Source organism: Oncorhynchus gorbuscha, linkage group LG01 (genome assembly GCF_021184085.1).
Source record: "Oncorhynchus gorbuscha isolate QuinsamMale2020 ecotype Even-year linkage group LG01, OgorEven_v1.0, whole genome shotgun sequence".
NCBI lineage: Eukaryota > Metazoa > Chordata > Actinopteri > Salmoniformes > Salmonidae > Oncorhynchus > Oncorhynchus gorbuscha.
In genome coordinates this window covers 113,426,345-113,453,317 of record NC_060173.1, presented here as the reverse complement: position 1 = coordinate 113,453,317, position 26,973 = coordinate 113,426,345, and the positions used below count along the sequence as shown (strand labels likewise).

General features: G+C 45.9%; 1 protein-coding gene across 1 annotated transcript in view; it reads left to right on the top strand.

The window, feature by feature from the left end:
- The window catches only part of LOC124028426 (ankyrin repeat domain-containing protein 50-like), a 24,869-nt gene extending 13,111 nt beyond the window's left edge, over positions 1-11,758 (top strand). The window contains exons 3-4 of the mRNA XM_046340746.1: positions 5,247-8,771; positions 10,925-11,758. Of these exons, the coding sequence (XP_046196702.1) occupies positions 5,247-8,755 (3,509 nt within the window). The 3' untranslated portion in view covers positions 8,756-8,771; positions 10,925-11,758. The remainder of the gene's footprint in view (positions 1-5,246; positions 8,772-10,924) is intronic.
- The last annotated feature ends 15,215 nt before the right edge of the window (positions 11,759-26,973 follow it).

Genomic DNA, 26,973 nt, shown 5'->3' with positions numbered 1-26,973 from the left:
ACCACCCCGACCTTGTCACAACACAACCGATTGACTCAAATGCATTAAGATTGAAAGACATTACACAGATGAACTTTTAACAATGTTACTACTTGATTCAATATGTGTTATCCCATAGTTTTCATGTCTATTATTCTACAATGTAGAAAATAGTAAAACAAATGAAGAAAAACCCTTGAATGAGTAGGTGTGTCCAGACTCCAGACTGGTACTGCATATGGAGTGAGTTGGCTTGTGTTTGAAAGCACCATCTCAGGCTGCTACCCAGACCGGTTTAATTAGTATTATGCTTTTGTAAACATGAAACAAAGTTGTCTGCCACCATTCTTGCCAATACACAGTCTAACATGGTTGTTTACTGTAAACATGATTAGAACAGCTGTAGTGCCCTTGGGCTCATCAGCTGACAGAGTCTATGTGTTTTCAACATGGACAATATCTCAAGTCAGGCTTTTCTACAAGCATATAACATGGACAATATCTCAAGTCAGGATTTTCTATAAGCCTATAGCATGGACAATATCTCAAGTCAAGCTTTTCTACAAGCCTATAGCATGGACTATATCTCAAGTCAGGCTTTTCTACAAGCATATAACATGGACAATATCTCAAGTCAAGCTTTTCTACAAGCCTATAGCATGGACAATATCTCAAGTCAGGCTTTTCTACAAGCATATAACATGGACAATATCTCAAGTCAAGCTTTTCTACAAGCATATAACATGGACAATATCTCAAGTCAGGCTTTTCTACAAGCCTATAGCATGGACAATATCTCAAGTCAGGCTTTTCTACAAGCATATACCATGGACAATATCTCAAGTCAGGCTTTTCTACAAGCCTATAGCATGGACAATATCTCAAGTCAGGCTTTTCTACAAGCATATAACATGGACAATATCTCAAATCAAGCTTTTCTACAAGCCTATAGCATGGACAATATCTCAAGTCAGGCTTTTCTACAAGCATATAACATGGACAATATCTCAAGTCAGGCTTTTCTACAAGCCTATAGCATGGACAATATCTCAAGTCAGGCTTTTCTACAAGCATATAACATGGACAATATCTCAAGTCAGGCTTTTCTATAAGCCTATAGCATGGACAATATCTCAAGTCAGGCTTTTCTACAAGCATATAACATGGACAATATCTCAAGTCAGGCTTTTCTATAAGCCTATAGCATGGACAATATCTCAAGTCAGGCTTTTCTACAAGCATATAACATGGACAATATCTCAAGTCAGGCTTTTCTACAAAAGGTCAACAAAAGAAAAATACATTTGAATGTCGTTAGAATGTGGGTAGTGTTAGAAAATGCAAATTGTAATCAACTGTGGCGTGATCAGGAACAAAGCAGCGAGGGGACCAGCCATTGTCTTCCTGTCCTTGTCAGGCGTGCTGAATGCCAGTTCTTACTGCCCACACAGCACTACATTCATTTTAACAAAGCACAGATACCCCACACTCTCATTATCACAGGGTGGGTGACATCTGAAGACGTCCGTTCTGGAGAGGAGAGAGAGACTCTATTTCCAACACAATCCTGCTCTACACCGTTAAATACTGTAGCCCTCTGACAACAACACAATCCTGCTCAACACCTTTAAATACTGTAGCCCTCTGACAACAACACAATCCTGCTCAACACCTTTAAATACTGTAGCCCTCTGACAACAACACAATCCTGCTCAACACCTTTAAATACTGTAGCCCTCTGACAACAACACAATCCTGCTCAACACCGTTAAATACTGTAGCCCTCTGACAACAACACAATCCTGCTCAACACCTTTAAATACTGTAGCCCTCTGACAACAACACAATCCTGCTCAACACCTTTAAATACTGTAGCCCTCTGACAACAAAACAATCCTGCTCAACACCTTTAAATACTGTAGCCCTCTGACAACAACACAATCCTGCTCTACACCGTTAAATACTGTAGCCCTCTGACAACAACACAATCCTGCTCAATACTGTTAAATTCATTAACTGCACCTCAGATTGCAATCCAAATAAATGATTCACATAGCTCAAGTAACAGACACATCTCAACATCAACTGTTCAGAGGAGACTGCGTGAATCAGGCCTTCATGGTCGAATTGGCGCAAAGAAACCGCTACTAACGGACAACAAACAATAAGACGAAGATAATTGCTTGGGCTAAGAAACACGAGCAAATCGAATCAAATCAAATGTATTTATATAGCCCTTCGTACAACAGCTGATATCTCAAAGTGCTGTACAGAAACCCAGCCTAAAACCCCAAACAGCAAGCAATGCAGGTGTAGAAGCACGGTGGCTAGGAAAAACTCCCTAGAAAGGCCAAAACCTAGAGAGGAACCAGGCTATGTGGGGTGGTCAGTCCTCTTCTGGCTGTGCCGGGTGGAGATTATAACAAAACATGGCCAAGATGTTCAAATGTTCATAAATAACGAGCATGGTCAAATAATAATAATCACAGTAGTTGTTGAGGGTGCAGCAAGTCAGCACCTCAGGAGTAAATGTCAGTTGGCTTTTCATAGCTGATCATTAAGAGTATCTCTGGCACATCTGGTGAACAGGTCAGGATTCCATAGCCGCAGGCAGAACAGTTGAAACTGGAGCAGCAGCACGGCCAGGTGGACTGGGGACAACAAGGAGTCATCATGCAATGTGGACATTAGACGAGTGGGCATCTGTCCTTTGGTCTGATGAGTCCAAATTTGAGATTTATGGTTCCAACTGCCGTGTCTGTGAGACGCAGAGTAGGCGAAAGGATGATCTCCGCATGTGTTGTTCGCACCGTGAAGCATGGAGGAGGAGGTGGGATGGTGTGGGGGTGCTTTACTGGTGACACTGTTGGTGATTTTTTTTAAATTCAAGTCACACTTAACCAGCATGGCTACCACAGCATTCTGCAGCGATACGCCATCCCATCTGGTTTGTATTTAGTGGGACTATCATTTGTTTTTCAACATGACAATGACTCAAAACACACCTCTAGGCTTTGTAAGGGCTATTTGACCAAGAAGGAAAGTGATGGAGTGCTGCATCAGATGACCTGGCCTCCACAATCACCCGACCTAAATCCCAATTGAGATGGATTCCGATGAGTTGTATTGCACAATGAAGGAAAAGCAGCCAACAAGTGCTCAGCATATGTGGGAACTCCTTCAAGGCGGTTGGAAAAGCATCAAGGCAAAGGGTGCCTACTTTGAAGATTCTAAAATCTAAAATATATTTTGATTTATTTAACTCTTTTTTAGTTACTACATGATTCCATTTGGGTTATTTCATAGTTTTGATGTCTTTACTATTGTTCTACAATGTAGAACATAGTAAAAATAAAGAAAACCCTTGAATGAGTAGGTGTGCCCAAACTGTTGACTGGTACTGTATATATATACACACTACATGAACAAATGTATGTGGACACTATATTCGTTGAATATCTAATTCCGAAATCATGGGCTTCAATAACCCAAATAACCCATGAAGCTCCCGACGTACAGTTCTTGTGCTGACATTGCTTCCAGAGGCAGTATGGAACTCGGTCTTGTTGGAAAAGTGCTATTCTATGACTGGGCCTCAGTTTAAAGTCACTGAGCTCTTCAGTACGGGCCATTCTACTGTCAATGTTTGTCTATGGAGATTGCATGGCTGTGTGCTCAATTGTTTACACCTGTCAACAACAGGTGTGGCTGAAATTGCCTGTCCGCGTACTTATGTATATATAGTGTATATATATATATATATATATATATATATATATATATGTATACATTTGAAGTCAGAGGTTTCCATACACTTAGGTTGGAGTCATTAAAACCCGTTTTTCAACCACTCCACAAATGTATTGTTAACAAACTATAGTTTTGGCAAGTTGGTGAGGACATCTAATTTGTGCATGACACAAGTAATTTTTCCAACAATTGTTTACAGACAGATTATATCACTTATAATTCACTGTATCACAATTCTAGTGGGTCAGAAGTTTACATACACTAAGTTGACTGTGCCTTTAAACAGCTTGGAAAACCCAGCCATCATACCACTCAGGAAGGAGACACGTTCTGTCTCCTAGAGATGAACGTACTTTGGTGCGAAAAGTGCAAATCAATCCCAGAACAACAGCAAAGAACCTTGTGAAGATGCTGAAGGAAACAGGTACAAAGTATCTATATCCACAGTAAAACGAGTCCTACATTGACATAAACTGAAAGGCCGCTCAGCAGGGAAGAAGCCACTGCTCCAAACCGCCATAAAACTGCACATGGAGACAAAGATCGTACTTTTTGGAGAAATGTCCTCTGGTCTGATGATACAAAAATAGATGGGTTTGGCCATAATGACCATCGTTATGTTTGGAGGTAAAAGGGGGAGTTTTGCAAGCCAAAGAACACCATCCCAACCGTGAAGCACAGGGGTAGCAGCATCATGTTGTGAGGTTGCTTTGCTGCAGAAGGGACTGGTGCACTTCACAAAATAGATGGCATCTTGAGGATGGAAAAGTATGTGGATATATTGAAGCAACATCTCAAGATATCAGTCAGGAAGTTAAAGCTTGGTCGCAAATGGGTCTTCCATAAATGGACAATGACCCCAAGCATACTTCCAAAGTTGTGGCAAAATGACTTAAGGACGACAAAGTCAAGGTCATCACAAAGCCCTGACCTCAATCCTATAGAAAAGTTGTGGGCAGAACTGAAAAAGCGTGTGCGAGCAAGGAGGACTGCAATCCCGACTCAGTTACACCAGCTCTGTCAGGAGGAATGGGCCAAAATTCACCCAACGTATTGTGGGAAGCTTGTGAAAGGCTACCTTAAACGTTTGACCCAACGTTCGACCCAAGGCAATGCTACCAAATACTAATTGAGTGTATGTACACTGCTGACACACTGGGAATGTGATGAAAGAAATAAAAGCTGAAAGAAATAATTCTCTCGACCGCTATTCTGACATTTCACATTCTTAAAATAAAGTGGTGATCCTAACTGACCTAAGGCAGGGCATTTTTACTAGGATTAAATATCAGCAATTGTGAAAAACTGAGTTTAAATGTATTTGGCTAAGGTGTATGTCAACTTCCGACATCAACTGTATCCCTCTGGCCTGACAGCAGTTCAATGCTACCCCATACACGTTATACACCTGTCTTTGCAGGGAAGTCCAATACCTCTTCCTAAAACAGAAAAATAATCGAAGTGAGTTTCAATAAGTCTCTCTCTCCTCTCTCTCTTTCTGTCTCTCTCTCCTCCAGGTTTCCGTAAGCTGTGTCTGGATGACCTGCGGAAGCCGGCCCCAGTGCGTGACGTACAGCAGTACATCTTGCGGAGGCTGGACCAGGAAGGGGCGCTCCGCCGTCAGCTGACCCCCGAGACAGCCGACATGCTCAACCTGCTGCACATCAAGAGTGGCGGCTGCTTCCTGTTTCTGGAACGCGTTCTAGACGGCGTGGCGGGAGCCTTGGTGGGTCTCCGGGAGATCCGAGACATCCCCGGGACCCTCAACGGCCTCTACCTGTGGCTCTGCCAGAGACTCTTCCCCAGGTGCCTGTTCCTTGAGGTTAGGCCCCTCCTCAATGCCCTCCTGGCCTCCCCTAGGCCCTTCACCACACAGGAGATCTACTACGCCACCTGGACCCAGGACATGTCCCTCAGCCCTATGGACTTCCAGAGCAGGCTGAAGGCTCTGTCTACGCTGCTTATCGACGGGCCGGGAGGCAGCAAGCTCCTGTTCCACGCTAGTTTTGCAGAGTGGCTGACGGACGTGAAGTACTGCACCCAGAAGTACCTGTGTAGCGTGTCTGAGGGACACACCATGCTGGCCATGGCTCTCACCCTGCGCGCCCCACACCTTAACACAGAGGACACCTGTCAGATGGGCTCGCACCTGATCAGCTCAGGAATGCACAAGGACAAACCTGCCCTCCTGGCCCTATGGCTGTTGTGGTCAGATGTGCCCCCTTTGGCTAGCTCCTCATACCCCTCTTCCCCTGCCTCTCAGCCCCCTGTCCTGGTCAAGCAGGAGGTGCTCCAGCTGCTGATGAAGAGTGGGGTGTTACCTCCCTCCTGCGCCCCAGACAGAGGCCCCAGCATGGAGGTACACTGTGCAGGACAAGGGGGGACCATCATCCGGCGGGTGCTGGAGAGGCAGGACTCAATGAGGGTGCTCTTGGACAGCGGGGTCAGTGTGAACCGGACCGACCCCACAGACGGACGCACCATGCTGGTCAGCGCGGCTCACGCAGGCTCAGCCGACGTTGCCATCCTGCTCCTGTCCCGAGGGGCTGACCCTATGATCAGTGATCACCAGGGCCAGACACCCCTGACGCTGTCTGCCAGGCAAGGCCATGTTAAGGTGCTGGGGATGCTGCTGGACTGGGCCAGGGGTCAGCAGCCAGAGGCCGCCGTGAGGATAGTGGAACACGCGGACAGCGAGGGCTGGACAGCCTTACGGTCTGCGGCCTGGGCGGGTCACACTGAGGCAGTGCACCTGCTGCTAGATGCGGGGGCGGACGTGGACGGGTGTGATGCGGAGGGCCGGTCGGCGCTGAGGGCGGCAGCCTGGGGAGGTCATGAGGAGATCCTCCTCACACTGCTGGACTACAGAGCGCAGGTGGACATGGCAGACCGGGAGGGCCGCACGCCGCTGATCGCTGCCGCCTACATGGGACACAGGGAGGCAGTAGAGATCCTGCTAGACCACTGTGCGGAGGTCGACCTGGCCGATGGAGACGGACGTACTGCCTTGTCCGTGGCTGCCCTCTGTGTGCCCACAGCAGCCGGGGTCAAGGGTTATGGAGACGTGGCCAGCCTGCTGTTGGAGAGAGGGGCTGACCCGGGGCACAGGGACCGGAATGGGATGACCCCTCTGCTGCTGGCGGCGTATGAAGGTCACGAGGAGGTGGTAGAACTGTTATTAGAGGCTGGGGCCGACGTAGATGAGAGCGCCGGGCCACATGCCACCGCCGCTTCTGCTGCTGTCACCCCACTGTTGGCGGCAGCCGCCATGGGCCATACTAAGACAGTGGGCAGGGTGCTGTTCTGGGGCGCTACGGTGGATAGCATCGATGGGGAGGGTCGTACAGCTCTGAGCCTGGCAGCAGCACAGGGCAGCGTGGAGGTGGTCAGAGCTCTCCTGGACCGAGGGCTGGATGAGAACCATAAAGATGATCTGGGCTGGACCCCACTGCACGCCGCCGCCTGCGAGGGCCACCGGGGGATATGTGCCATCCTGATGGAGAGTGGGAGCATGGCTCGTGTCGGAGAGATGGACATCGAGGGACGGACGCCCCTCATCTTGGCTGCGCAGGAGGGCCACTGTGGCACGGTGAGGCTGCTGCTGGACCACCGTTCACCCATTGACCACCGGGCGTACGACGGCCACTCTGCGCTGAGCGCCGCCGCCCTCGAGGACCACGCTGAGGTGGTGGAGCTACTGATGAGGCGGGGCACCGACACGGACGTACGGGACGCAGAGGGCCGTCCACTGCTCTACCTCCTGGTCCTGGAGGGACATCTGGAAATGGCTGCCCTCCTCATAGAGAAAGGGGGCGTGCCCTTGGAGTCCCGGGACATGGAGGGGCGTACAGCGCTGCACGTGGCCACCTGGCAGGGCAACCTGGAGGCGGTGGGGCTGCTGGTGAGCCATGGGGCGGACCCTAATGCCCAGGATGGGGAGGGACGACCCCCCCTGCACTCTGTAGCCTGGCGGGGTCATGTGGCGCCTGGTCGTCTGCTCCTGGAGGTCAGGGGGGTCAACGTGGATCTGGCCTGCAGACAGCAGGGGGCCACGGCACTGAGCATCGCGGCTCAGGAAGGCCACGCCAACATCGTTGCCATGCTACTGGAGGGAGGGGCCAACCCAGACCACGTAGACAAGTACGGCCGCAGCCCCATCAAGGTAGCCGGAAAGAGGGGCCACTTCACCATCGTCAGGATGCTGGAGAGCTACGGAGCCAAACCGTACTCAAGCCTTCTGCCCCAATCGAACACCCCGTCGCCCAAGTCATCCACTGTGAAGAGCCTGTACTCAACCTGCTCAGAGAGTAACGAGGCTAGCTTCTCCACCTCCTCAGCCTCGGCCTCCTGCTCCCCAGGCTCCACAGCCGAGCACTTCCACTCCATCCATAGCTCCCAGACATCCTCCTCCACAGCCCACTCCCTGGCCACGGTGCAGACCGTCCCTGCTGACAGCCTGTCCTTCACCCAGCAGATCCAGCAGCACTCCCTCCCCCGCAGCCGATTTGGCCATTCCACCCTGCCTCCGCCAGACTCTGCTCATGGCAGCCTGCACAGCAGCAGCCGCAGGGCCCAGTGCCCTAAGGCCAGCCCTCCTCCGCCCACCCTCTGCACAGTCACGGCCACGGTACATGACTCTGAACAGCCTTGCAAAGGCTACCCAATAGGATTCGACTATCCCAGTAAACACAAACCTCCCAGCCTGATCCAGGAGGAGAGGTCTCAGTACGAAGGGGGGAGGTGGAACTCTGTTATGGCTTCTCTAGGGGTGACGCCTGGACAAGATGGCCCCAAAAACAGGAACTGCCTCCCTATGGGCTACCCTTACGAGCTCCAGAGCCCGGCCCAGAGAGAGACACGGGAGGAGAACCAGAAGATGTCTATAAAGTCCAGTAGTGCCTTATCCGCTGCCTGCATGGTGGTCATGACGACCACGGACCCCCAGCTCAACCTGAAACAGGCCATCAAGCTGCAGTTTGAAGGGCCCACCAGCGCTGCCTCATACAAAAGAGAGACGCCCCTGTGAACTACTGACACCTACGGTGAGTACCTGTCTATCACGGAAGAAAGAGGAAAGAAGAAGAAAGGGAGTAGACAAAGTTTAACACTATCATTAAGGAAAGGGACTAAGGGACCCAGGTGTGAAGGCAATCATTCATTGTGTGAGTCTTCAGGAGATGCTGAGTGTAGAGTGCTGTTATGTCAGAAATCAACCCTCACTAACCTCCTACTCAAAAACAGACGTTATCTGAACTCCAGTTGGCTGTATTTTCTGTCCGTTTGGTCCATTTTTAATTTGATCATATTCGTCTCAAGTCAAGTCTGCAATGGTATTATGTAAAACCAGAATTGGTCAAACACGTGGCCTCTCAAGGATGGCACGTCCATAACCATAAAACCAGCAGCCACTGTGGCCTGTCATCAGTGTCATCAGTGTCCTGTCATCAGTGTCATCAGTGTCCTGTCATCGGTGTCATCAGTGTCCTGTCATCAGTGTCATCAGTGTCATCAGTGTCCTGTCATCAGTGTCATCAGTGTCCTGTCATCAGTGTCCTGTCATCAGTGTCATCAGTGTCCTGTCATCAGTGTCCTGTCATCAGTGTCATCAGTGTCCTGTCATCAGTGTCCTGTCATCAGTGTCATCAGTGTCCTGTCATCAGTGTCCTGTCATCAGTGTCATCAGTGTCATCAGTGTCATCAGTGTCCTGTCATCAGTGTCCTGTCATCAGTGTCCTGTCATCAGTGTCATCAGTGTCCTGTCATCAGTGTCCTGTCATCAGTGTCCTGTCAGCAGTGTCCTCAGTGTCATCAGTGTCATCAGTGTCCTGTCATCAGTGTCATCAGTGTCCTGTCATCAGTGTCATCAGTGTCCTGTCATCAGTGTCATCAGTGTCCTGTCATCAGTGTCCTGTCAGCAGTGTCCTGTCATCAGTGTCCTGTCATCAGTGTCATCAGTGTCCTGTCATCAGTGTCATCAGTGTCCTGTCATCAGTGTCCTGTCAGCAGTGTCCTGTCATCAGTGTCCTGTCATCAGTGTCATCAGTGTCCTGTCATCAGTGTCATCAGTGTCCTGTCATCAGTGTCCTGTCATCAGTGTCATCAGTGTCATCAGTGTCATCAGTGTCCTGTCATCAGTGTCCTGTCATCAGTGTCCTGTCATCAGTGTCATCAGTGTCCTGTCATCAGTGTCCTGTCATCAGTGTCCTGTCAGCAGTGTCCTCAGTGTCATCAGTGTCATCAGTGTCCTGTCATCAGTGTCATCAGTGTCCTGTCATCAGTGTCATCAGTGTCCTGTCATCAGTGTCATCAGTGTCCTGTCATCAGTGTCCTGTCAGCAGTGTCCTGTCATCAGTGTCCTGTCATCAGTGTCATCAGTGTCCTGTCATCAGTGTCATCAGTGTCCTGTCATCAGTGTCCTGTCAGCAGTGTCCTGTCATCAGTGTCCTGTCATCAGTGTCATCAGTGTCCTGTCATCAGTGTCATCAGTGTCCTGTCATCAGTGTCCTGTCATCAGTGTCCTGTCATCAGTGTCCTGTCATCAGTGTCCTGTCATCAGTGTCATCAGTGTCCTGTCATCAGTGTCCTGTCAGCAGTGTCCTGTCAGCAGTGTCCTGTCATCAGTGTCCTGTCATCAGTGTCCTGTCAGCAGTGTCCTGTCATCAGTGTCCTGTCATCAGTGTCCTGTCAGCAGTGTCCTGTCATCAGTGTCCTGTCATCAGTGTCATCAGTGTCCTGTCATCAGTGTCCTGTCATCAGTGTCCTGTCATCAGTGTCATCAGTGTCCTGTCATCAGTGTCATCAGTGTCCTGTCATCAGTGTCCTGTCATCAGTGTCATCAGTGTCCTGTCATCAGTGTCATCAGTGTCCTGTCATCAGTGTCCTGTCATCAGTGTCCTGTCATCAGTGTCCTGTCAGCAGTGTCCTGTCATCAGTGTCCTGTCAGCAGTGTCCTGTCAGCAGTGTCCTGTCGGCAGTGTCCTATCGGCAATGTCATCAGTGTCCTGTCATCAGTGTCCTGTCATCAGTGTCCTGTCATCAGTGTCCTGTCATCAGTGTCCTGTCAGCAGTGTCCTGTCATCAGTGTCCTGTCGGCAGTGTCCTGTCGGCAGTGTCCTATCGGCAGTGTCCTGTCCTTTCATGTGGAATATTTTTTGAGGAATGTTTGGAATTTTAATGACAACATTCTCTGTTTTAGGTGGACGAGGTACATTTTCACAGTGATTAATGGCTCTTACAGGGCAGATGATCTCTCCACTCCACCCTCTGGTCATCTCACCCTCTCTGCTCCACTCTCAGCAGAGAAGATGAGAGAGGAAGGGATCTCTCTACTCCACCGTCTGGTCGTCCCACCCTCTCTGCTCCACTCTCTGCAGAGAAGATGAGAGAGGAAGGGATCTCTCCACTCCACCGTCTGGTCGTCCCACCCTCTCCGCTCCACTCTCAGCAGAGAAGATGAGAGAGGAAGGGATCTCTCCACTCCACCCTCTGGTCGTCCCACCCAAGGCTGTAACTAGGGTTTTGAGTTTAAGTACGGTTCTGGAAGGGTGAAGCTCATTACCTTGAAATGCTATTTGGAGAGCAACCCATCATTAACCCCTCGGCTGCTTCATTCACCTCGGGCCATCTGCAAACACCTAGCCCATTAGCTATACAGTTGTAATGTGATACCTCTGAAAGGGGGAGATCTGAGAAATGATTCACACTGACACGTAGCATCAGCGACAAACTGAAAATGTCTGACGTTTTTAGAGTTGTGTTGGATCCATTTTAATGTTGGACGATATGGAAGAAAGGCCATGTGGAGACGGTCATATGTATTTTTTGCTTGTTCGATAAGGGCTAGTACAGATTTTCTCATGGGGCCCCTGACCCCAAGTTTGGGAACCACTGTACTAAACCTCTCTGTCTGCCTCCTCTTCTTCTTTCTCCTGAATGCATTGTAGTCTGCCTCAGCCTCACCACTGAGCGCCACATCACTGTCTGTCTCAGTAGCCTGCTCTCTGTAAAGTAAAGTTACTATGAAAACTTAGTAGCCTATTTTTTGCTCCTGATGAGGTAGGCTTTGTTTAATGTTAGCTTTTTACTTCATCTTTCTAGCTGGCTCAGTAATACAAGCCAGACGCCTTCAACGTTACTGCCGGCAGACTGACAGATCTATAAGCGACAATTTATCAGTTGTGCACTCATTCTCTGGCAGACGGTTTTTGTTTGTTAGTCTTTAGACATGACAGGAGTCACGGGACTGTTCTAACATGGACAGAGACAGAGACAGAGACAGACCAGAGATGGAGACAGAGACAGAGACAGACCAGAGACAGACCAGAGACAGAGACAGACCAGAGACAGACCAGAGACAGACCAGAGATGGAGACAGAGACAGACCAGAGATAGAGACAGACCAGAGACAGACCAGAGACAGAGACAGACCACAGACAGAGACAGACCAGAGATGGAGACAGACCAGAGATGGAGACAGACCAGAAACGGAGACAGACCAGAGACGGAGACAGACCAGAGATGGAGACAGAGACAGACCAGAGATGGAGACAGAGACAGACCAGAGACGGAGACAGACCAGAGATGGAGACCGAGACAGACCAGAGATGGAGACAGAGACAGACCAGAGATGGAGACGGAGAAAGACCAGAGATGGAGACAGAGACAGACCAGAGACGGAGACAGACCAGAGATGGAGACCGAGACAGAGAAAGAACAGAAACAGACCAGAGATAGAGACAGACCAGAGGCAGACCAGAGAAAGACCAGAGAAAGACCAGAGAAAGAACAGAGACAGACCAGAGACAGACCAGAGATAGAGACAGACCAAAGACAGACCAGAGACAGAGACAGACCAGAGACAGAGACAGACCAGAGACAGACCAGAGACAGACCAGAGAAAGAACAGAGACAGACCAGAGACAGACCAGAGACAGAGACAGACCAGAGACAGACCAGAGACAGACCAGAGACAGACCAGAGAAAGAACAGAGACAGACCAGAGACAGACCAGAGATAGAGACAGAGCAGAGACAGACCAGAGACAGACCAGAGAAAGAACAGAGACAGACCAGAGACAGACCAGAGACAGAGACAGACCAGAGACAGACCAGAGACAGACCAGAGATAGAGACAGACCAAAGACAGACCAGAGACAGACCAGAGACAGACCAGAGAAAGAACAGAGACAGACCAGAGACAGACCAGAGATAGAGACAGACCAAAGACAGACCAGAGACAGACCAGAGACAGACCAGAGATAGAGACAGACCAAAGACAGACCAGAGACAGACCAGAAACAGACCAGAGACAGAGACAGACCAGAAACAGACCAGAGACAGAGACAGACCAGAGAAAGACCAGAGATAGAGACAGACCAGAGACAGACCAGAGATAGAGATAGACACAGACCAAATTCAGACCAGAGACAGACCAGAGACAGACCAGAGATAGAGATTGACACAGACCAGAGACAGACCAGAGACAGAGGCAGACCAGAGACAGAGACAGACCAAAGACAGACCAAAGACAGAGACAGACCAGAGACAGACCAGAGACAGACCAGAGACAGACCAGTGATAGAGACAGCTCTGTGACACACACATACTTGTCCCCTTTAGAAAGAAAGACTTTATTGAGTCCCCTCTGGTTTAAGGCTGTATCTCTGTAGGCCCAACACAAGGCTGTGGGTTTCACCAGGGTTTGTTACTTAACCAATCATTAATGGACTTCTTCAAAAGCAGAAACCAAACATTTCTACTCTACGATCAAAAGCCTTCATAAAATCCACCACAGTGGTGCAATAGAGTAACATACTCTAATGAAAGGGCTCTTACTCAGACAAGACTAAATGGGTAAGCAAACCCACAACAACCCACTCTCACGGGACTTAAGATCGGTTTTAATGCCGGAGCTCTTTTTCACACCCCTTTTTGTTTTCAAATCAATGATTATACTGTCTGTATGAGGGCACTTACACTATATATATACAAAAGTATGTGGACACCCCTTCAAATTAGTGGATTTGGCTATTTCGGCCACACCCGTTGTTGACAGGTGTATAAAATAGAGTATACCACCATGCAATCTCCATAGACAAACATTGGCAGTAGAATGGTCTTACTGAAGAGCTAAGTGACTTTCAACGTGGCACCTTCATAGGATGTCACCTTTTCAACAAGTCAGTTTGTCAAATTTCTGCTCTGCTAGAGCTGCCCCCTGGTCAACTGTAAGTGCTGTTATTGTGAAGTGGAAATGTCTAGGAGCAACAACGGCTCAGCCGCGAAGTGGTAGGCCACACAAGCTCACAGAACGGGAACATCGAGTGCAGCAGCGCAAAGAGAGTACAAATCCTCTGTCCTCGGTTTCACATCTCACTACTGAGTTCCAAACTGCCTCTGGAAGCAACATCAGCACAAGAACTGTTAGTCGGGGACTTCAGCAGTGTCACACACAAGCCTAAGATCACCGTGCATAACGCCAAACATCAGCTGGAGTGGTGTAAAGCTCGCCGACATTGGACTCTGGAGCAGTGGAAACGCGTTCTCTGGAGTGATGAATCACGCTTTGCCATCTGGCAGTCCGACGGACGAATCTGGAATTGGAATGCAGACTGCGAGCCAGGCCTAATCGCCCAACATCAGTGCCTGACCTCTTGTGGCTGAATGGAAACAAGTCCCCACAGCAATGTTCCATCATCTAGTGGAAATCCTTCCCAGAAGAGTGGAGGCTGTTATAGCAGCAATGTTCCATCATCTAGTGGAAAGCCTTCCCAGAATAGTGGAGGCTGTTATAGCAGCAATGTTCCATCATTTAGTGGAAAGGCTTCCCAGAATAGTGGAGGCTGTTGTAGCAGCAAAGGGGGACCAACTCCATATTAATGCCCATGATTTTGGAATGAGATGATAGACGAGCAGGTGTCCACATACTTCTGTTCATGTAGTGTGTAATGCCTTGATCTTTGTCTTTACTCTGACTAATGTTTTGAATCTGGGACATGGCAGGTATTGTGTTTACCAGCTTGGATTCTGTCAACATTTATCTATGGCTGGTCAAGCCAAACAAATCAGCAGAAAACACAACTGGCCTGCCAAAGCCTGACCTGGCCTACAGTCAGCAGAAAACACAACTGGCCTGCCAAAGCCTGACCTGGCCTACAGTCAGCAGAAAACACAACTGGCCTGCCAAAGCCTGACCTGGCCTACAGACAGTAACACTGTTCAAATGCTGCTGGGTTTAGACATAAACCAACCAGCAGGCTCAATTTATTTTATTTTTTTACCTTTATTTAACCAGGCAAGTCAGTTAAGAACAAATTCTTATTTTCAATGACGGCCTAGGAACAGTGGGTTAACTGCCTGTTCAGAACAACAGATTTGTCAGCTCGGGGATTTGAACACACTGAGTGACACTGTTGGAATGGACTGCTAATGATGACTTGAAACATAAATACAGAAGATAGATTAAAAAGAGAGAGAAAATAGATTAGAAAGAGAGAGACGATAGAGTAGAGAGAGAGAAAATAGATTAGAAAGAGAGAGACGATAGAGTAGAGAGAGAAAATAGATTAGAAAGAGAGAGACGATAGAGTAGAGAGAGAGAAAATAGATTAGAAAGAGAGAGACGATAGATTGGAGAGAGAGAGAGAGAAAATAGATTAGAAAGAGAGAGAAGATAGATTGGAGAGAGAGAGAGAGAAAATAGATTAGAAAGAGAGAGACGATAGATTGGAGAAAGAGAGAGACGATAGAGTAGAGAGAGAGAGAAAATAGATTAGAAAGAGAGAGAAGATAGATTGGAGAGAGAGAGAGAGAAAATAGATTAGAAAGAGAGAGAAGATAGATTGGAGAGAGAGAGAAAATAGATTAGAAAGAGAGAGACGATAGAGTAGAGAGAGAGAAAATAGATTAGAAAGAGAGAGACGATAGAGTAGAGAGAGAGAAAATAGATTAGAAAGAGAGAGACGATAGAGTAGAGAGAGAGAGAAAATAGATTAGAAAGAGAGAGACGATAGAGTAGAGAGAGAGAGAAAATAGATTAGAATGAGAAGGACGATAGAGTAGAGAGAGAGAGAGAAAATAGATTAGAAAGAGAGAGACGATAGAGTAGAGAGAGAGAGAAAATAGATTAGAAAGAGAGAGACGATAGAGTAGAGAGAGAGAGAAAATAGATTAGAAAGAGAGAGACGATAGAGTAGAGAGAGAGAGAAAATAGATTAGAAAGAGAGAGACGATAGAGTAGAGAGAGAAAGAAAAAATAGATTAGAAAGACAGAGAAGATAGATCAGAAAGCGAGAGGAGATAGATCAGAAAGAGAGAGAAGATAGATCAGAAAGCGAGAGGAGATAGATCAGAAAGACAGAGAAGATAGATCAGAAAGCGAGAGGAGATAGATCAGAAAGCGAGAGGAGATAGATCAGAAAGACAGAGAAGATAGATCAGAAAGCGAGAGGAGATAGATCAGAAAGAGAGAGAAGATAGATCAGAAAGCGAGAGGAGATAGATCAGAAAGACAGAGAAGATAGATCAGAAAGACAGAGAAGATAGATCAGAAAGCGAGAGGAGATAGATCAGAAAGAGAGAGAAGATAGATCAGAAAGCGAGAGGAGATAGATCAGAAAGAGAGAGGAGATAGATCAGAAAGCGAGAGGAGATAGATCAGAAAGAGAGAGGAGATAGATCAGAAAGCGAGAGGAGATAGATCAGAAAGACAGAGGAGATAGATCAGAAAGACAGAGGAGATAGATCAGAAAGAGAGAGAAGATAGATCAGAAAGCGAGAGGAGATAGATCAGAAAGAGAGAGAAGATAGATCAGAAAGCGAGAGGAGATAGATCAGAAAGAGAGAGAAGCAGGGATTGTGTCGCTAGCAATTAATAAAAAATAATGATCCGGCCTAATCCCTTTGTGTTTGTTAGTATTTTTCATCTTGTTCATATTTAACGGTATAATGGCGTGATTAAAATTGCAGACGTGCCGTAATTAATATCAAACACTGCTTGTGGTGGTGTGCCTTCATTTGTTCATTTGTGTGTGTGTGTGTGTGTGTGTGTGTGTGTGTGTGTGTGTGTGTGTGTGTGTGTGTGTGTGTGTGTGTGTGTGTGTGTGTGTGTGTGTGTGTGTGTGTGTGTGTGTGTGTGTGTGTGTGTGTGTGTGTGTGTGTGTGTGCGGAAAGAGTCTGCGGTGTAAAAGATAGATTGTTTATGTCACACAGACAGAGATGAAAAGAGACAGAGGTTGCTCACAGGCCAAGCTACCGGCAGGTCAGGAAAACTCAGCTGCCAGTGAGAATGAAAGAAAGAGAGAAAGAGAGGCCTCTATTTCAACTAACCTAACGCAATGGTAAATCTAAGCGCAGGCGGTAATGTTATATAGGTTCAAGGATGCATCAGAATTTTTTTTTTTTGTTGCTATTTTTAGTATCACATGTATCGGTGCACGTGTTGACGTTGGTCAAATTAATAAACAACTTTGAAGAATATACAACTTCAAAACAAAGTTTATTTGTCACGTTCGCGGAATACAGTGAAATGCTTACTTACAGGCTATAACCAACAGTGCAATTTTAAAGTAAAAAATAAGGTAATAGGTGAACAATAGATAAGTAAAGATATAAAAACAACAGTTAAAAGACTGTGAAAAATAACAGTAGAGAGGCTATATACAGTAGAGAGGCTATATACAGTAGAGAGGCTATATACAGTAGAGTGGCTATATACAGTAGAGAGGCTATATACAGTAGAGGCTATAACAGTAGAGAGGCTATATACAGTAGAGAGGCTATATACAGTAGAGAGGCTATATACAGTAGAGGCTATATACAGTAGAGAGGCTATATACAGTAGAGAGGCTATATACAGTAGAGAGGCTATATACAGTAGAGAGACTATATACAGTAGAGAGGCTATATACAGTAGAGAGGCTATATACAGTAGAGAGACTATATACAGTAGAGAGACTATATACAGTAGTGAGGCTATATACAGTAGAGAGGCTGTATACAGTAGAGGCTATAACAGTAGAGAGGCTATATACAGTAGAGAGGCTATATACAGTAGAGAGACTATATACAGTAGAGAGGCTATATACAGTAGAGAGGCTATATACAGTAGAGAGACTATATACAGTAGTGAGGCTATATACAGTAGAGAGGCTGTATACAGTAGAGGCTATAACAGTAGAGAGGCTATATACAGTAGAGAGGCTATATACAGTAGAGAGACTATATACAGTAGAGAGGCTATATACAGTAGAGAGGCTATATACAGTAGAGGCTATATACAGTAGAGAGGCTATATACAGTAGAGAGACTATATACAGTAGTGAGGCTATATACAGTAGAGAGGCTGAATACAGTAGAGGCTATAACAGTAGAGAGGCTATATACAGTAGAGAGGCTATATACAGTAGAGAGGCTATATACAGTAGTGAGGCTATATACAGTAGAGAGGCTATATACAGTAGAGAGACTATATACAGTAGAGAGGCTATATACAGTAGAGAGGCTATATACAGTAGTGAGGCTATATACAGTAGAGAGGCTATATACAGTAGAGAGGCTGTATACAGTAGAGGCTATAACAGTAGAGAGGTTATATACAGTAGAGAGGCTATATACAGTAGAGAGGCTATATACAGTAGAGAGACTATATACAGTAGTGAGTCTATATACAGTAGAGAGGCTATATACAGTAGAGAGACTATATACAGTAGAGAGGCTATATACCGTAGAGAGGCTATATACAGTAGTGAGGCTATATACAGTAGAGAGGCTATATACAGTAGTGAGGCTATATACAGTAGAGAGGCTATATACAGTAGAGAGGCTGTATACAGTAGAGGCTATAACAGTAGAAAGGCTATATACAGTAGAGAGGCTATATACAGTAGAGAGGCTGTATACAGTAGAGAGGCTATTTACAGTAGAGAGACTATATACAGTAGAGAGGCTATATACAGTAGAGAGACTATATACAGTAGAGAGGCTATATACAGTAGAGAGGCTATATACAGTAGAGAGGCTATATACAGTAGTGAGGCTATATACAGTAGAGAGGCTATATACAGTAGAGAGGCTGTATACAGTAGAGGCTATATACAGTAGAGAGACTATATACAGTAGAGAGGCTATATACAGTAGAGAGGCTATATACAGTAGAGAGGCTGTATACAGTAGAGGCTATAACAGTAGAGAGGCTATATACAGTAGAGAGGCTATATACAGTAGAGAGGCTATATACAGTAGTGAGGCTATATACAGTAGAGAGGCTATATACAGTAGAGAGGCTATATACAGTAGAGAGACTATATACAGTAGAGAGGCTATATACAGTAGTGAGGCTATATACAGTAGAGAGGCTATATACAGTAGAGAGGCTATATACAGTAGAGAGGCTGTATACAGTAGAGGCTATAACAGTAGAGAGGCTATATACAGTAGAGAGGCTATATACAGTAGAGAGGTTATATACAGTAGAGAGGCTATATACAGTAGAGAGGTTATATACAGTAGAGAGGCTATATACAGTAGAGAGGCTATATACAGTAGAGAGGCTATATACAGTAGAGAGGTTATATAGAGTAGAGAGGCTATATACAGTAGAGAGGTTATATACAATAGAGAGGCTATATACAGTAGAGAGGCTATATACAGTAGAGAGGTTATATACAGTAGAGAGGCTATATACAGTAGAGAGGCTATATACATAAGAGAGGCTATATACAATATAGAGGTTATATACAGTAGAGAGACTATATGCAGTAGAGAGGCTATATACAGTAGAGAGGCTATATACAGTAGAGAGGCTATATACAGTAGAGAGGCTATATACAGCAGAGAGGCTATATACAGTAGAGAGGCTATATACAGAAGTGATGTTATATACAGTAGAGAGGTTATATACAATAGAGAGGCTATATACAGTAGAGAGGCTATATACAGTAGAGAGGTTATATACAGTACAGAGGTTATATACAGTATAGAGGCTATATACAGTAGAGAGGCTATATACAGAAGTGAGGTTATATACAGTAGAGAGGTTATATACAATAGAGAGGCTATATACAGTAGAGAGGCTATATACAGAAGAGAGGCTATATACAATATAGAGGTTATATACAGTATAGAGGCTATATACAGTAGAGAGGTTATATACAATAGAGAGGCTATATACAGTAGAGAGGCTATATACAGTAGAGAGGCTATATACAGTAGAGAGGTTATATACAGTAGAGAGGCTATATACAGTACATTTACATTTAACATTTAAGTCATTTAGCAGACGCTCTTATCCAGAGCGACTTACAAATTGGTGCATTCACCTAATGACATCCAGTGGGACAGTCACTTAACAATAGTGCATCTAAAACTTAGGGGGGGTGGGGTGAGAGGGATTACTTAACCTATCCTAGGTATTCCTTAAAGAGGTGGGGTTTCAGGTGTCTCCGGAAGGTGGTGATTGACTCCGCTGTCCTGGCGTCGTGAGGGAGTTTGTTCCACCATTGGGGGGCCAGGGCAGCGAACAGTTTTGACTGGGCTGAGCGGGAGCTGTACTTCCTCAGTGGTAGGGAGGCGAGCAGGCCAGAGGTGGATGAACGCAGTGCCCTTGTTTGGGTGTAGGGCCTGATCAGAGCCTGGAGGTACTGAGGTGCCGTTCCCCTCACAGCTCCGTAGGCAAGCACCATGGTCTTGTAGCGGATGCGAGCTTCAACTGGAAGCCAGTGGAGAGAACGGAGGAGCGGGGTGACGTGAGAGAACTTGGGAAGGTTGAACACCAGACGGGCTGCGGCGTTCTGGATGAGTTGAAGGGGTTTAATGGCACAGGCAGGGAGCCCAGCCAACAGCGAGTTGCAGTAATCCAGACGGGAGATGACAAGTGCCTGGATTAGGACCTGTGCCGCTTCCTGTGTGAGGCAGGGTCGTACTCTGCGGATGTTGTAGAGCATGAACCTACAGGAACGGGCCACCGCCTTGATGTTAGTTGAGAACGACAGGGTGTTGTCCAGGATCACACCAAGGTTCTTGGCGCTCTGGGAGGAGGACACAGTGGAGTTGTCAACCGTGATGGCGAGATCATGGAACGGGCAGTCCTTCCCCGGGAGGAAGAGCAGCTCCGTCTTGCCGAGGTTCAGCTTGAGGTGGTGATCCGTCATCCACACTGATATGTCTGCCAGACATGCAGAGATGCGATTCGCCACCTGGTCATCAGAAGGGGAAAGGAGAAGATTAATTGTGTGTCGTCTGCATAGCAATGATAAGAGAGACCATGTGAGGTTATGACAGAGCCAAGTGACTTGGTGTATAGCGAGAATAGGAGAGGGCCAAGAACAGAGCCCTGGGGACACCAGTGGTGAGAGCGCGTGGTGAGGAGACAGATTCTCGCCACGCCACCTGGTAGGAGCGACCTGTCAGGTAGGACGCAATCCAAGCGTGGGCCGCGCCGGAGATGCCCAACTCGGAGAGGGTGGAGAGGAGGATCTGATGGTTCACAGTATCGAAGGCAGCCGATAGATCTAGAAGGATGAGAGCAGAGGAGAGAGAGTTAGCTTTAGCAGTGCGGAGCGCCTCCGTGATACAGAGGAGAGCAGTCTCAGTTGAATGACTAGTCTTGAAACCTGACTGATTTGGATCAAGAAGGTCATTCAGAGAGAGATAGCGGGAGAGCTGGCCAAGGACGGCACGTTCAAGAGTTTTGGAGAGAAAAGAAAGAAGGGATACTGGTCTGTAATTGTTGACATCGGAGGGATCGAGTGTAGGTTTTTTCAGAAGGGGTGCAACTCTCGCTCTCTCAGTAGAGAGGTTATATACAGTAGAGAGACTATATACAGTAGAGAGGCTATATACAGTAGAGAGATTATATACAGAAGAGAGACTATATACAGTATAGAGGTTATATACAGTAGAGAGACTATATACAGTAGAGAGGCTATATACAGTAGAGAGATTATATACAGAAGAGAGACTATATACAGTATAGAGGCTATATACAGTAGAGAGGTTATATACAGTAGAGAGACTATATACAGTAGAGAGGCTATATACAGTAGAGAGGCTATATACAGTAGAGAGGCTATATACAGCAGAGAGGCTATATACAGTAGAGAGGCTATATACAGAAGTGAGGTTATATACAGTAGAGAGGTTATATACAATAGAGAGGCTATATACAGTAGAGAGGCTATATACAGTAGAGAGGTTATATACAGTACAGAGGTTATATACAGTATAGAGGCTATATACAGTAGAGAGGCTATATACAGAAGTGAGGTTATATACAGTAGAGAGGCTATATACAGTAGAGAGGCTATATACAGTAGAGAGGCTATATACAGTATAGAGGCTATATACAATATAGAGGTTATATACAGTATAGAGGCTATATACAGTAGAGAGGTTATATACAATAGAGAGGCTATATACAGTAGAGAGGCTATATACAGTAGAGAGGCTATATACAGTAGAGAGGTTATATACAGTAGAGAGGCTATATACAGTAGAGAGGTTATATACAGTAGAGAGGCTATATACAGTAGAGAGGCTATATACAGTAGAGAGGCTATATACAGTAGAGAGACTATATACAGTAGAGAGGCTATATACAGTAGAGGGGCTATATACATTAGAGAGGCTATATACAATAGAGAGGCTATATACAGTAGAGAGGCTATATACAGTAGTAAGGCTATATACAGTAGAGAGGCTATATACAGTAGAGAGGTTATATACAGTAGTGAGGCTATATACAGTAGAGAGGCTATATACAGTAGAGAGGTTATATACAGTAGAGAGGCTATATACAGTAGAGAGGCTATATACAGTAGAGAGGCTATATACAGTAGAGAGGCTATATACAGTATAGAGGCTATATACAGTAGAGAGGCTATATACAGTAGAGAGGCTATATACAGTAGAGAGGCTATATACAGTAGAGAGGTTATATACAGTAGAGAGGCTATATACAGTAGAGAGGCTATATACAGTAGAGAGGCTATATACAGTAGAGAGGTTATATACAGTAGTGAGGCTATATACAGTTGAGGTTATGCACAGCCACCGGTTAGTCGGGCTAGTTGTGGTAATATGTAGATGTAGATGTAGGTATGGACAAAGTCATTGTGCATATACGATAAACAGAGAGTAGCAGCAGCGTATAAGAGGGTGTGGGTGTGTCGAGGCTTCAACGCCTTGGAATCAACTCAAATCCAATGTTATGTACCGCTCGTCGTTGTACTGATGTGAGGACCAAAGCGCAGCGTGGTAAGTGTTCATCATTAGAGTTATTAAACAGAGAACACTAAACAAAATAACAAAGGAGAAACGAAAACGAAACAGTTCTGTAAGGTGTCAGACACATGACAGAAAACGATCACCCACACCACACACACACAACGGCTACCTACGTATGATTCTCAATCAGAGACAACGAACGACACCTGCCTCTGATTGAGAACAACACCCGGCCAAACACAAAACCACAACATAGAAAAAAACGAACATAGACTACCCACCCCAACTCACGCCATTGACCATACTAAAACAAAGACATGACAAAAGAGCTAAGGTCAGAACGTGACATGTTAGTCAGTTCTAGTTTGTTCCATGGCTTACGGAAACAAAGTAGCAAAATGTATACCTACTGTATCTTTGCTCAATACGTGAACTCGAACACATTTGCAGTGCACATTGTTCTAAGTCATTGTACGTCTTCAATAGCATTCACACTGATATAGGGGCTAGGCCTACTGACATAGGGGCTAGGCATACTGACATAGGGGCTAGGCATACTGACATAGGGGCTAGGCCTACTGACATAGGGGCTAGGCCTACTGACATAGGGGCTAGGCCTACTGACACAGGGGCTAGGTCTACTGACATAGGGGCTAGGCCTACTGACATAGGGGCTAGGCCTACTGACACAGGGGCTAGGCCTACTGACATAGGGGCTAGGCCTACTGACATAGGGGCTAGGCCTACTGACATAGGGGCTAGGCCTACTGTACATAGGGGCTAGGCCTACTGACATAGGGGCTAGGCCTACTGACATAGGGGCTAGGCCTACTGTACATAGGGGCTAGGCCTACTGACATAGGGGCTAGGCCTACTGACATAGGGGCTAGGCCTACTGACATAGGGGCTAGGCCTACTGACATAGGGGCTAGGCCTACTGACACAGGGGCTAGGCCTACTGACATAGGGGCTAGGCCTACTGACATAGGGGCTAGGCCTACTGACACAGGGGCTAGGCCTACTGACACAGGGGCTAGGCCTACTGACATAGGGGCTAGGCCTACTGACATAGGGGCTAGGCCTACTGACACAGGGGCTAGGCCTACTGACATAGGGGCTAGGCCTACTGACATGGGGGCTAGGCCTACTGACATAGGGGCTAGGCCTACTGACATAGGGGCTAGGCCTACTGACATAGGGTCTAGGCCTACTGACATAGGGGCTAGGCCTACTGACATAGGGGCTAGGCCTACTGACATAGGGTCTAGGTCTACTGTACTTTACATTATGGCTGAGGCATTGACATGCCAAACACAGTCAATAAGCAAGATTAAATTAATTAATGATAAGGCATAAACAGGGAAATAATCATTCTAATTGAATTCTAAACAAAACGAAACAACAACTTGAATAGGCTTGATCACACTTACAGGCGCCATCATCATCTCCCCCGTGGGCGTAAAATATTAAAACAACGCAGCCTATGGATTTTACACACATCCAAACTTTTCACAGTAGCTGAACGAAGATCCAATATCAGGAGAAAGGGAGAGAATCTCCACTCACCGTTATACTGCTCCCAAATAGGCCTGTGTTTTTGATGTACATAATCGGAAACATCTGCCAGAAGTTGAATTGCATTGCGCTCCACAGACTTTGTAACCATAAAACCAGAAATGTGAATCATTCTACGGTATCTTGAATAGACCAACAACTTTTCGGAGGACACAGGATGCAATCTTTACTTGTCATTTATTAGGAACTGATTTACACCACTATCTATCATCGATCAGTCTGAGAACTTCACTGGTTCCATGGTTTTATTGTCCTGGCAACGATCTAACTCAGCCTCTATCTTAGTTTTCATTGCAAATGGTACTGACCTTGGTCTGAAGAAACAGAGTTTAGAGAAATGGAGTTTAGAGAAACGGAGTGTGGCATCACTTGATACACTTCTGCTAAAAAAGAATTTGGGTCACTTAGAAATGTCCTTGTTTTTGAAAAAAAACTACATTGTTTTGTCTATTAATATAACATCAAATTGATCAGAAATACAATGTAGACATTGTTAATGTTGTAAATGACAATTGTAGCTGGAAATGGCCGATTTTTAATGGAATATCTACATAGGCGTACAGAGGCCCATTATCAGCAACCATCGCTCCTGTGTTCCAATGGCACGTTGTGTTAGCTAATCCAAGTTTATCATTTAAAAGGCTAATTGATCAATGAAACCCTTTTGCAATTATGTTAGCACAGCTGAAAACTGTGGTTCTGATGAAAGAAGCAATAAAACTGGCCTTTAGACTAGTTGAGTATCTGGAGCATCAGCATTTGTGAGTTAAATTACAGGCTCAGAATGACCAGAAACAAATAACTTTCTTCTGAAACTCGTCAGTCTATTCTTCTTCTGAGAAATGAAGGTTATTCCAGTGCGAGAAATTGCCAAGAAACTGAAGATATTTTTCAACAACGTGTACTACTCCCTTCACAGAACAGTGCAAACTGGCTCTAACCAGAATAGAAAGGAGTGGGAGGCCCCGGTGCACAACTGAGCAAGAGGAAAAGTACATTGGATTGTTTAGTATGAGAAACAGACGCCTCACAAGTCCTCAATTGCCGCAAAACACCAGTCTCAACGTCAGCAGTGAAGAGGCGACTCTGGGAGGCTGGCCTTCTAGGCATCCATCTTATTGGTGCCAGCCTCAGTAACGGGCTTCACTGTTTCCTGTTTTTGGTGCCAGCTTCAGTAACTGGCTTCACTGTTTCCTGTTATTGGTGCCAGCCTCAGTAACTGGCTTCACTGCTTCCTGTTATTGGTGCCAGCCTCAGTAACTGGCTTCACTGTTTCCTGTTATTGGTGCCAGCCTCAGTAACTGGCTTCACTGCTTCCTGTTATTGGTGCCAGCCTCAGTAACTGGCTACACTGTTTCCTGTTATTGGTGCCAGTCTCAGTAACTGGCTTCACTGCTTCCTGTTATTGGTGCCAGCCTCAGTAACTGGCTTCACTGTTTCCTGTTATTGGTGCCAGCCTCAGTAACTGGCTTCACTGCTTCCTGTTATTGGTGCCAGCCTCAGTAACTGGCTTCACTGTTTCCTGTTATTGGTGCCAGCCTCAGTAACTGGCTTCACTGCTTCCTGTTTTTGGTGCCAGCCTCAGTAACTGGCTTCACTGCTTCCTGTTTTTGGTGCCAGCCTCAGTAACTAGTTTCAATCTCTCCTCTTCGAAGTGGAATGAAAATAGAACGACACCCAGGTCTACTAGTCACAGTACTAAAGACAGAATAATATAATGTTTAGCAAGTCAGTGGTTCCCAACTAGGGGTTGGTACCTACAACCTATAGGTTGCAGGGAAGTTCTGACAACGTTTTCATGGGAGATTTTATTAACGCTCTGAGAGCGGAAACTAAAGCTTTTTGAATTGCTGAAAACTTTCACTGAATGATTCAATAAGAATTTTAATAACATTGCTAACTTATTTGGGGTTCATGTTTTCACAGATAGGACACATGAAAATGTATTTCCTTAGACATTAATCACGCAAACACATTTATTTTTCATCAGTGAGTTTCAAACCTATTATCTTATTTTCTCTATCCATGGAATTAGTCCCCTGCGCCACCAGGATGGAGCAAACCAAGCTGTTACTTTTAGTTTATTTAAACAGACCCCATTTCAAAGGAAACAAACACTCATTAAGATCAGGTGTGTTTCCAATTAGTGGGCGCGGCCAACACACCTGAACACACTTAACAACATAGAGGACAGAGCGAGCTCTCTGAACATTACTAAAGTTTTGTGTTTTTTTTTTATGGAAAGTTGTAAACGTTCTCCGGAACACTTTGAGAACATGATTTAAAATAGAATCATGAGGAAACCTGTAGGAAATGTCATGCTGAAGTCCCGAAATTCCCACAGGTTTCAATATATTTTTTAAATGCATTATGCTTTGCGTGGGTTGAATGCTGTAACAACAATAAAATAAAACAAGTCCCATGATGGTGGTAACTGCTCATCACTTAA